General features: G+C 35.0%; 1 protein-coding gene across 7 annotated transcripts in view; it reads right to left on the bottom strand.

Annotated features, from left to right (window-relative positions):
- Positions 1 to 10,798, bottom strand: part of LOC129798181 (sodium/potassium-transporting ATPase subunit alpha) — a 128,530-nt gene extending 117,732 nt beyond the window's left edge. For 3 of the 7 annotated variants that reach the window (XM_055841195.1, XM_055841192.1, XM_055841198.1), the window contains exon 1: positions 10,742 to 10,780. In XM_055841195.1, the coding sequence (XP_055697170.1) occupies positions 10,742 to 10,765 (24 nt within the window). In that variant the 5' untranslated portion in view covers positions 10,766 to 10,780. Of the gene's footprint in view, positions 1 to 10,741 lie in introns of all 7 variants that reach the window. The other 4 variants (XM_055841200.1, XM_055841193.1, XM_055841199.1 and 1 more) reach the window with 4 other exon arrangements.
- Between the last annotated feature and the right edge of the window lie 1,651 nt (positions 10,799 to 12,449).

The raw sequence follows: 12,449 nt of genomic DNA, 5'->3' as shown, positions 1-12,449 counted from the left end.
TAAATCTTTCTTACTGAATAAAATTAATGTAAACTCTTCTCGAACAGCAAAATGTAACATTGAAATATTTGCAGTACCTCTCAAAACCTCAACATTGAATTTTATTTACAATATCTATGAAAAATCTTCTCGGTTGAAGCAATTAAAAAGATTGTAATGTTTCTTTTGAAAAATTATGTCACGGGACAATTTGTTTACGTCAAAATTTTCCACACAAATCCACAAACTCATCATTGAGACTTCACAATTTACAGCTTAATCTAAATTGTACTCTTAGCGCACAAGTAAAATAAATTCCATCTAATCACGTTCTTTTCAATTTTATCACCAAACATAAGTGATATTGCACTAGTAAGTCTCAAATTAGGATAAGAAAATCACGTTTATCATTTGTAGAATAATCTATGTTGAACGAGCATTTTTTTGCTTAATGCTGGAGCACGAAAAGGAATTTTGCATTGATTGATAAATTCTTAAAATCAAACTGTCCTCTTGAAAACTTCAACCAGTCAGATAATAGATCACATACCCTAGCATGAGACAGCAATGAATAGGATGTATTAGACATACTAGCGCCCACACAATTGCGAAAAAAAGGCAGTTAACATCGTCGCCTAGAAACAGTCATTGGCTAGAATGTGTTGAGCTATATAGCCACTGATAAGATGAGCGTCTCACAGAGCCAATAAACTTTATTAATATATCTAACAATTAAGGTAGTAATTATGCGTAGTGCTGGAGACAGGAAATATCTCGAGGATGAATCAAATAGTTACAGCCTTGATGTGTTTTTTTCAATTTCGTCAAAGAGAAACTCACTCAGACGAAATTTTTTTTTTCGTCTTTATAGACATAATTTGCTGTTTTCAGCCAATTTTAATAAAACATTTCATTGTCATATATTTAGAGTGAGATTCTAGATAAAAAGACTTGGTCTTATCACATTAAATAGCAATCTCAAACATTAAATATTGACAAAATATTCACCCTGTCATCATTCATTGTTGATTGTTGAGGGTTAGAGATAATTAAAATTCCCCATAACATTTATCAAAAACGAAAATATTTATCGTGAAACCCATTGAGTGAAAATTTAAATTAACTTTGGTAGAAATTAATTGGTTTAAGAAGCCCAATAACATCAACAACCTCTCCTCTCTCAATTTTCCAGGCATATAAAGGTACAAATGATAAGTTGAAAAAGATATTTTCAATTTTATTAGCAAAATGTGAAATTAATAGAAAACGATTGAGGAGACTCATCCTATAAATATATTGTGTTTTCCATGTTTGTGTACATGTTAGAAAATTTATTTTTGGCACATTTTCCCATCATATTGCAATGTGTGAGTTTTTAAGATGAAAAAGAAGAATCCTTTTCGGCTTGAGACACGCTCAAAATAAGTCACAAGACACACATTTTAAATATGGGATTTTATAGGTTGAAAATGAATGAGATGGGAATTGCACCAGCCTTTAAGACATCTCTTCTACTGTTGCCAAAATACTTCTTTTCCTTCTGCACCCTCCCGCATTTCTATATAACAAACATTACATCTCCTCCTCATTCTCGGCACCAAATTGACTCTGAAGATGCGCGAAATTTTGCCAAAAGTGCGAATGACGTCATCACAAAGTGGTTCAAAATGTGCAAAAAAATTCACAGTGTCTTAGACTTGATGTCTTTCAGTAAAACTCTTTGCTAAATACAAAAAAAGCAGAGAAACTAACACTATAGAAAGAGGAACGAAAAACTAACATTTTTATGAATTCTTCTGCAGACCAAAAGGTTTCAGATATCGACATGGATCCATCGAGAACCCCTTATCGGTTTCATTGGTAAGAGCGTAAGTCCTTGGGAAGATTCTTGGCTAGACTTCTGCAGTTGTGAGATCGAATACCGCTCGGTGAAAAAACATCAGACCAGCGGCTATGAATATACAACGAATAAATCACAAATGGCCAACTTTACAGGTCAGCGATTTCCAGTACAGATTTTACTAGTACTTTTTGGGGTATAATATTCACAGGGAAGGCAAAGATTGTCAGACTACCCGAACGGCGAAAAAGCGAATTTTGCAAAAAAACATCGAGTTATTCGACTTAAATTCTGACAAGTCAAGACGTCCAGAACAGGGACTTTGTCACAAATAGGGATATGCATATAACAAGTCGATTGAAGTTGAGTTTTACGAACTTGATAAGTTCATGAGGATTGTCACCCATTTAAAGTTCTTTGACTTTCTTTTAGTAAAAAAAAACAAAGTTTGTAAAGCAGAATCTAAACTAGAGATACCAAAGTCCTTAAAGCGGCAAAACAGTTTTGCCTAGATTGCGAACACAAAAGCAAATTGAAATGGAAAAGATAAACATATTCGAAAATTATCGGATTGATCGTTTTGATAAAAGAAAAACTAGCAAAAGGAATCAAACACAATAAAAATTCGAATAAGTTGCATTGTGTTACTTACGAAACTAATAATTCTAATTGCCAGCTTCTATTGCTACTTATTCAGACGCTGCGACCTTTATAAGAAAACTAATGAAAACGAAGTACTTAAATAAACAGGGCTAGGTGTCCATTATAACGGTTGAATCCAAGATTGGTAAATCGTTTTTACCCTCAAGGTTGGTATCAACGCTATGTTGGCGATGGCCGCTAGGAAGAACAGATTGTACATGAATAATAGTTAAACTACTAATCTGTTTATGACGCCCTAGAATGTCAATGACTTCTCCTGTAACTTTTTGGTCCCGAGAACGTCTTTCTAAACGGAACTTTCTGTATAAGCTGTGTGATATGTGATCAGACCACAATTAAATAACTATTAATTTTACCGCAATGGCTCGTTGAGCTAGGAGAGGTAGGGTGTATTTTTTGTCTTACCTACCCGAGTACACAAGGTCACGCTCTCTACCTCGTCACTTCTACAGCCCAGCACGATCACCGAGAGAATGATCGGTATCTCTTATAAGGACTACCCCTAAGTGACAAAGTGTTCGAATAGCCGGATCCGGCGGAGGGCACCACTGGTACCAATTCAAATGGGAGCTCCTATAAGAGGTTATTTAGCGGTGCTAGAGAGTGATTTCATATAATCAGCTTTCAAATGCTATTAAGTTTCGAAGTGATAACACTTCTTTTTACTTCTTATAGTAGTCACCTAAACAATTTTATTTTGTACTTTTCACCAGCGGCGACGTTAAGCGCTAACGGTGAGACATATTGACTTACGGTTTTCGGTGACCCCCCCCCCTCGCCCCTTAAGTGAACTTTATCACGAGACGATATATTTATTTTACCCCTCATCCCCCCTCCTATCTTCTAAAACCATATTTATACCCGTTTATAGAACGGCACCTGGATTTCTTTATCTGGAACTTTTATTTTCGGATATTTTACCGAATTACACTTTCAGTTGTAAATTTTCAAATCGCCAGTTATTTTTAACCCTTTAAGGACGAGTGGGACATCGGTGTCCCATAAACAAAATACAAATTTTTGACTATAGAAAGTAATTTTGTTTTCTAAATAGGCAGAAAAATTATTTTCAGTTTTGGGACACCGGTGTCCCACTCGTCCTTAAAGGGATTGTTTTTTAAAGAAGGATTTTTTTGTAGAATTTCTCATTAATTATTACTTATGTTGTCGAGATTTTCCATTTGATAGCGGAGTAGTGCCCGGTTGGTGGATTCCCTTCCCTGTTTGTGGGAAATTCATACAGTAGACTCTCTCTCAATCGGGCATATGGGACAAAATGTCATTCGAATTCTCGAGAGATTTGGACGTCAAAGTCCTTGTAAATTCCACAAAAGCCGTTCAATTATAAAGAATCATGATAAAACAAGAGCAACTACAGCGAATTTGAGCAAATTTGCTTCACAATCAAACGTGAAAATTGTCAAAATTTCTTCGCCTGATTGCAAAAGAGCCGATTGAGCGAGAGTGTACTGTATTTCTCGCTTCTCGATCCAAGCAAGGTTTTTTACTGGCGGTATAGCTCTGTTGCCAGCCTTGTGGGGGATTGGCTGACCGGAGACACTGTCAGTCAGTCGGTAACATGGTCTGGAAGAGTTCGTATGGAAACACAGAGCTGGGTCGCTGCCGGGCAATTGGTCGCGATAAGCCTTGGTCTATCTAAGAAATTTTTCAAGGCAGAAGTCTTGAAAAATGTATCCTTGTATCGGCATCATCCCACTTGCACATTAAAATTTTAATGTGATTCACATTAATTGTCGCTTGTGAGCGTCCAAATATGTTATTTGTGTCTTTGAGTCACTTAATATTTGGGGTCTTTCTATTTATTGATAAAGAAGTGGGCTTGACCTGCAAAACTAAGTTTAAATTTACTTGAAGCATAAATATTTTTCACATTAAAAAATTAAGGAGAAAATCTCATTAATTTTTCGCATTAATGCTATAAATGAATTTACATCAAATTTTGCGGGCCAAGTCTACCTTTTTATCAACAAATAGATCAAATTTTGAATATAAAATGATTCAAACACACAAATTACACATTTGGACTCTCACCAGCGACAATTAATGGGAATATATTTAAATTTTAATGTGCAAGTGTGATAACACAGTATGATGGAGCGTTTGCTCTATCATACAAGTGCCCTGTGTTCGAAGTTCGAATACTTCACTACTTTATATCATTCTAATTACATCATTTTTTAGGAGACATATGGTCTGGCACATTCTGTTTTAACACTGAAGTTCAATAAGAAAAGATCTTAGTACTAAATTATTAATTTTCTACTGTCTTCGAACTTATCGATGAAAGGAAAAACCCCATTCCACAATATGCTAATTTCATTGACAAACCACAAGTGAAAATCACAAGATCATCTCAGTCAATTAACAATGCAAATCATCCCCCCATTTATACCAGCACACTTCTTTCGGTCATTCTCAGTTGCAACATTTAATATTTGCTACACTGTGACGTTGATCGCACTGTGGGTGTTAATTGACTTCCTCTCCAACCTAATTGCCCAACAGATATGAACTGATTGTATGTAAGGAGTCTCGTGGTCAAACAATTAGCTCACTCTGCACTGAATACTCCTCCGCGACGTCTTGTCATCATCTATACAATCCTACACCCCACCTGCCCCCCCCCCCCTTCCGCTTCATTTGACCATCCGGCAATCATTTGAACAATCCGATCGGACTTGGACGCGTGTCTATTGAAAATTCCCGCGATACCTTGAACATGTGAGACATCAAGATCTCTGACTCTCTATTGCAGAGTAGGAGGAACAGAGGGGCAGCCGGAATGAACCAGACTCGTGTGCCTCACCCAGACAGACAGTCAGGTCATATGGTATTTGCCTCAGACACACTCCTCCGAGGGAGTTCTCATCGTGCCACAAACTTGCCGATCCGGATGAATCCAGATCCCGTAGAGCATTTTTCTTTTTTTTTTCAACTTCGCGCACGATAAGCTATACACCACGTAATTCTCTGGCAATAATAACAAATCCCCCAGTGGCAAGATACACCAATATCAATAAGTCAATGATACATGAAAAAAAAATTCGATCGATTTTGCACTTCCTACGCAAACCAATTGGAGAGACTCTGCAGTGTTAGGATAGGATTCCAACAAGCTGACCAAACACTCTAAAAAACTCATTGAGTCCGAAACGATCTCAGCTGGGAAATTTTGCTGACGGCCAGTGAAATAACCCCCAAGAAATGGACAATAAATTTTTCATTGCAGAAATTCACTTCAGCCGAATTTCCAACGACCTCATGAAAAACTGCCTCGATACGCATAATAATATGAAGGGTGAATAACTAATAGGTTTTGTGACACAAAGTCATTCTGTAAGAAGCATTGAAATCAGTTTAGACTTGACATAAATTTTGCATCCCTGCGATAAATGGTTCCGGTATATTTTTTAGATCAGGAAAATTTCATGAAATAATTCACATCTCTTTCTTTCTCAAACATGTTCCATATATCTATCCCAGTCTTTCGTACTCTTCTTCTTCTTTTGTACGTCGAAAGTTCAATTTACAGTAGACTCACGCTAATTCGGTTCTTTCAATATCGAGCTACTTTTTATTTCGAGTGCCAATAATGTAAACTTAATATGAGTATGCAGATGAACAAAAAATAGTTGCATTTCAAATAGTTTGACTCCTGAATTTCTCTCTAATTCGGGTGACATTTCGGTCCCAAATGCCCGAATTTGAGAGCTAATGTAGTTCAATCAAATTTTGAATGCAAAAAATGTGAAAGAATAACAAAGCGTTTGAGAAACACTGAAAGAAATCCGAAAAAGTTAAAATAACATTCCGGAAATGTTAATTTTACCCTGCAGTATTGATCCAAAATCGGTGTAAATATTACCCTTTTAGGTGTATTGGGGGTTAAAGTTACCCTTTTTCATGTTAATTTTACCCTAAAAAAGCTGTAATATTAACATTTAAAAATGTTGATATACTTTTACACCTAAAAAGTGTTAAAGTTATGAGGAAAAAGAGTTAATCGCACCCCCGTTTTTTTCTCAGTGTTCGAACTTAAATTTGGATTAAAATAAATTGAATTTGTTATAATGTTGAGAAGAAGTGTGTGATAGAGTGAGATAGACACATATAACTTTGAGGAAGAAAGAGATGAGAATTTGAGTTCATGAAATTTTCCTGATCTAAAAGGTGTGTCGAAGCCATAAAATTTATGCATCACAAATCTTGAAATTGGAATTCGCTGAACAAGAACCTATTGTCCGTTTCAGATTTTTTTCTCTGAAGGTTTTTCTGGGAAAATTCAAATCGTAAAATTCAAAATCAATGACTAAAATCTGTAGTTTCGAAGCCTCATGAATTAATGCAAAAACCAACAATGTTTAATTTCCCACCCATTCACATTTTAATCATTCTTGTGGCAAACTCAATTGAAATTGCAACCTTCAAGTAAACACTATTGAACCTCAAAATTTAAATTGGGATTCGCTCGCTTTTCCAACAAACGTCTCACAATGGAGTTTTTCTTGTTACAGAATTTTTTTATCCAAAATCTAGTTGATTGGAATCTCCAGTCTGAATAAAAAAATTAAAGCTGACTGAGTAGAATCAAATTTCAGTTGAAAGAAGTTCCGAAGCGATTTAGCAGAATTTTAAAGGAATTCATAAACAAATCAATAAGACTGCTAATATTGAAAGCTAGCCAGATATTACATGACTAAGAGTATGCATTGATAAGACAACCTTTTCAAAACAGTAGACATCTGCGCTGTGAAATTTTAAAAGGCGCAACGGCGTCAAAAAAGATAATATACAGGATGATATAGAGTCTCGCTATAGGCCATCGCTCTATAGTCCACAATTTATCGACCGTTGATTTCAAAACACTGATTTTAAGTTAGGTTATGTTTTTTAGTATGCGACATGCATAATTATTTTAATATTTTTGGCAAACTTTATTAAGTAGTTGTGATAATTGTGATCCATAATGAAGAGAGTGAGAACAAGTACCACAATCGCAAAGAAAGTGGAAGCCGTCGAGCAATTTCAATACTAAAAGTCGTTGATAATTTTAAAAAATTACATGGACTATAGTGCGACCCAAGTGTCAAATTTGAAACCAAATATGGACTATAGCGAGACTCTACTGTACCACGGTGTACTAAACTCATTAAGTACACCTACAGTAGAGACCTCAAGGGGGAGATATTTGCTTGGAAGTAGTGTACACTGAGATGGAAGTACTGCGGAAGTGGAAGTGTCATTTAATTACAGTAGGAAAAGTGCATGTAGCGCATTTAAAACTTGTCCTGGGAGACTAAATATATGTCCTTTATGGTCGCAATTATCGTCAATTCCTCATCAAAATTCTCGTAAAAAATTTTCAAATATCGTTCAACAAACGTCCTCTGTTGCAATGAAGAAAACTTTATTCAATACCATTCATACATTTAATTTTCAAGTTACGATTTTCAATTAGAAAGTATTTGAGTATAATGAGTGTAATAGTAGTCGATTCTTTGAGATGTTTTTGCTACTGAAAACTATCGGAAATGACTAAAACTAAATTACAGAATATTAATTTATCCTACTGCTTTCAGAAAAAAAGAAAAATTAAAAGAAATGGAAAATATGGAGACATTAAAACTAAAAAAAATATAAATAATTATTTTTATCATATTTATATAATATTTTCACGTACTGGAGCTGTGTAAATCAGAAATCTGCAATAATTATTGTTTCTATTGTTTTTGTGCTTTAATTCGACAATATATTTTTTATTATAAACTTTTTTGTATAGAAAAATAACATTTTTTTAGCATAAAACGAAGTCTTTTTTTTTAGAAGTGTGCCACTTTTATGATAAACTGGATTTTTTCAAATTGATGAAAAAGAGAGAAAAATAATAATCCAACTGTTGAAAAAAAAATTAAACTTTAGTCGTTTCTTTTAAATTCAAACGCTAGAAGTACTTGGAAGTGCTGGAAATCACCTATTCCACTTCCGGAAGTGTTGAAGCTTTTGACGTTTTCCATACAAATTTAGGAAGTGCTGGAAGCGGTCTACACGATTTTTCGACTAATATCTTTCCCTTGAGAAACCCTCAAAATATGAAGAAAGGTTAAATTCAAAACGTTAAATTTTAGGTTAAGTAAAGAACGTTTTGTTTGATCTGAATTAAGACCATTCTTCTATACTATTATTTATAATCGATTTATATTAACTTCCTCTATAAATTGATTTTTTTAACAATGAATAATAAAGATAAATTCTCTAAAGTATTTTTTTTTATCAAATAAGGGTAAATATATTTTATATTCCTTGACGTTTTTCAAAATATTCTTCAGATTTTAGGATTGAGCAATGTCGTATATATCCCCAAACGTTCATATTTAAGGAACTTGACTGTATTGAATTTACAGATGTTAAGTAAGTTCTTTGTCTAACACAATAATGGTGAGGTCTGAAAACGATTTTAAACAACATAAAAAATATGACTTGTGCTAAATTTAGTACAATTGCAATTTTTAGTGTTTAGGGCCTTAAATCCACATATCCTACACTTATGCCAGCTTCAGACCTAAAGCTTAGCCATATGGCTTAACTGCTCTAATTTCTTACCAATCACGATTTTCTGGAGAAATTTAACTTAGGATTGTAATATTAAACATGAATGACCTATTAGATTCTCAAAGAGCTAAAATTGCTAGCTATTTAAAATTTTAGATCTTCGAGAGCAGGGCTCAACTTCTAGTCTGAAGACCGCCTTACTCTATTCTAGTTGAACTGCAAAGTCTTAAACCTGCCGATCGTTTAATAAAAATCGATTAAGATCGGTAATGAATCAGTAAACATAAAAGTGTGACGAAAATCAAACTTTAAAGAACTCATGAGTTCATTTCTATACAGTGTGTAAAAGGTAATAAGAAAACGATTATATCAACCGTCAACCAATATGTAAAGCCTCTATTTCTGCCTTAAATCCTTAAAGTTCAATCAATCAATCAGTAAACTCAATCTAGTACTTTTGGAAAAGTAAATATTGAACTTGATATTTCTATTTAAATTTTATGAAGTTTGTTGCGATTAAACATGACGGCTTAAGGAAATTGATGATTTAGAACAAGAAAATCTTTATCAAGGAATACCTGTGAGCTTTTGAAGTGTTTGAAAGATTTTAAACTTATATTCTTGACACACTTACGGATAAATCGGGAGACGGTTTAACGTATTTACAATCAAAATATTGATTAGACTACATTCCCATTATTTTCCCACTAAGCCGTCTCTCGGCTTAAGCCGTAAGTCTGTCTAGGGCATTAGATTAATCTTAGAGAACAGCGTGCGGCGTCAAATACGACAATCGCCGCCTGCCGCTTGATCTTGGTCAGGCTCAGACTTCTATTAGAAATGCAAACAGCTCTCCATGGTACAAAATGCTACGAGAAATGTTGAACTTTGACCACAGGCAGAAAGAGTGAGCAGGAAATTTGCGGGGATTCCAGGGCGGATATTCAGGTGTTCCGGAGGGATGGCGGTTTTAGATATGACGAGGGTTGAACGGACAGAAGCCGCAGAGGGCTAATCCTCACCCTCGATGGCTATTTGTTGGGACTATTTTTGTTGCTATAACAACATCAATTATTTAGTGGTAAGGACAGAAGGATTCTTGAGACTTGGCAGGTCTTACGGACACTCCCGATAGCCTCCGACGTCAAAGTGCATCCTTGAGCCTTTGGAATGGATCCAGGACAGCGGAAATGGGGATGATTGATGGGGAAAGGTGGCGAGGGATCAGGCAGCCTGACCAAGAGCAAGAAGAGGAAAAGTACACCTGTTTTGGGTGTGATCGCCCTGTCGCTCGTGGCAAAAAGTGCGAGCCCGTGGCGGAGCCTCCAGGGACCACAAATGTGACATGCGAATGAAGGGCTCACACCCAAATGGCAGGTTGGTAACATACGGTGCAATTATCAATAGTGCCCGGCAATAACAATTCAATTAAACACAAATTTGACACTTAATTAATTGAACGACGACCTACATTGCACGCACACTGACATAACTTCTGCTTTGCGTGTGATTGACGATGGGCGTGTGCCGGACAAGAGTTATGTAAATACCCTCAATTATCACGCTGTATCCACCGATCTGTTCACGCCAATTTATCCCCCACACTCTTATCTACCTATTTGCGCCGTCCTATGCACTTTTTAACCATACCAAATCACAGAAAATTGATAAAAATTCAAGAAGACTCACCTCGGAACTGGCCTTCGACGCCATTACCACAATTCAAATGTCAATCTGGGAGAAGCGCTGCAATCGCTATTCAGTCGCCAGCAACGCCAGTTTCTCCACGCGTAAATTATTGGTGAGAATCCTCGCTAAAAAGTGTCTAGAATAATGGTGATTTTAAATAAAACAAGCGAATATTAATTCGCTGTATGCTCGATTTTTCAAGATTTTCTAGAATTTCGTAGGTTCTTACTTTGAGATGATTGTTCAAAAGTCATTTTAATTTCAAATAGTTCATTCCACTATTTATTATTTAATAATTCAGAATCTTAGCGTATTTAGAGTACAGTAGACTCTCTCTCAAATGGGCATTTGGGGCGAAATGTCATCCGGTTTATCGATAGATTTTGGCGTCAAAGCCTTTGTAAATTCCACAAAAAGCGTTCAATTTTAAAAGATCACGATAAAATAAGAAGAACTACAGCGAATTTGAGCGAATTAGCTTCATTAAACGTGAAAATTGTCAACAAAATTTTGCGACCGATTGAAAAAGAGCCGATTGAGCGAGAGTCTACGTCTACTGTATATATATTATTTCTGTTGCCACAAAAAAAAAAACAATTTTGTAAAATTATTAAAGACAATGTGACGTCAATATTGTGAAATCTATAACATCCAAAGCCTTCAAAATCAATATCATAACGAAATAATTTAAATTCAACAAAAACAACACTACCATTTTTAATTATTTTATTTCTTTGGGCTCTTTGGAAAGGTCTTGGATTTTTCTTTAAAACTGAACCGGTTCCAATCGGTTCTGAACCCGTTCATAGCCGATAAATATTTTTTATCAGAAGATCAATTATATTGCTTTTTAAACAATTTTGTATAATCTTTTGAATGATTTATGAAACGGTTCAAATCGGTTGAGAAACGATTAAATGGTAAATGGTATGAAAGTACTTTTGAGGTATATAGCATCTAAGTCACGAGTTCGAGCATTTCGCAAAACCTGAGAGGCTTTGTCACACCTTTTACTTACTATTTTTCATTTTTGTTTTGCTTATCATTTATTCTAAAATACTTATCAATCTGCTTCAGCCATTTCCTATTATCCTATTAATATCCCCTAAAACATGATTTTTATTATAATTATCTTAAAAAAAAAACATCTACACTGAGAGAGAGAAATCCGAAAAAGTTAAAATAACATTCCGGAAATGTTAATTTTACCCTGAAGTATTAATCCGAAATCGGTGTAAATATTACCCTTTTTAGGTGTATTGGGGGTTAAAGTTACCCTTTTCATGTTAGTTTTACCCTTAAAAAGGTGTAAAATTGACATTAAAAAATGTTGATATATTTTTACACCTAAAAAGTGTTAAAATTATGAAGAAAAGAAGTTAATCGCACCCCCATTTTTTCTAAGTGTAGCAATATATTTCAGTTGAGCATAAGTTCATAAGTTATGAGGGATTGTATATAAGAAATTTTTTTATGTATATAGGTTCGAAGGAACACCTTTTGACCTATTGGCATCCTATTTTGTACAATTTGGGATACGAAATTTAAAGACCTCCTTATAGGAAAAGGTAGATTAATGAAAAAATGACATATTTACGTGCATTTTATTTAATACGTTAAATGAATATCAATATTTTGACAAAACTGCCTGTGGGTGTTGCCTTCCAAATAGGTGTCCCTTCGACCCAAACCAAATAATGAGCGTAGA

The sequence above is a fragment of the Phlebotomus papatasi genome, chromosome 1, assembly GCF_024763615.1.
Source record: "Phlebotomus papatasi isolate M1 chromosome 1, Ppap_2.1, whole genome shotgun sequence".
Taxonomy (NCBI): Eukaryota; Metazoa; Arthropoda; class Insecta; order Diptera; family Psychodidae; genus Phlebotomus; species Phlebotomus papatasi.
This window is presented reverse-complemented; position numbering and strand designations above follow the sequence as displayed.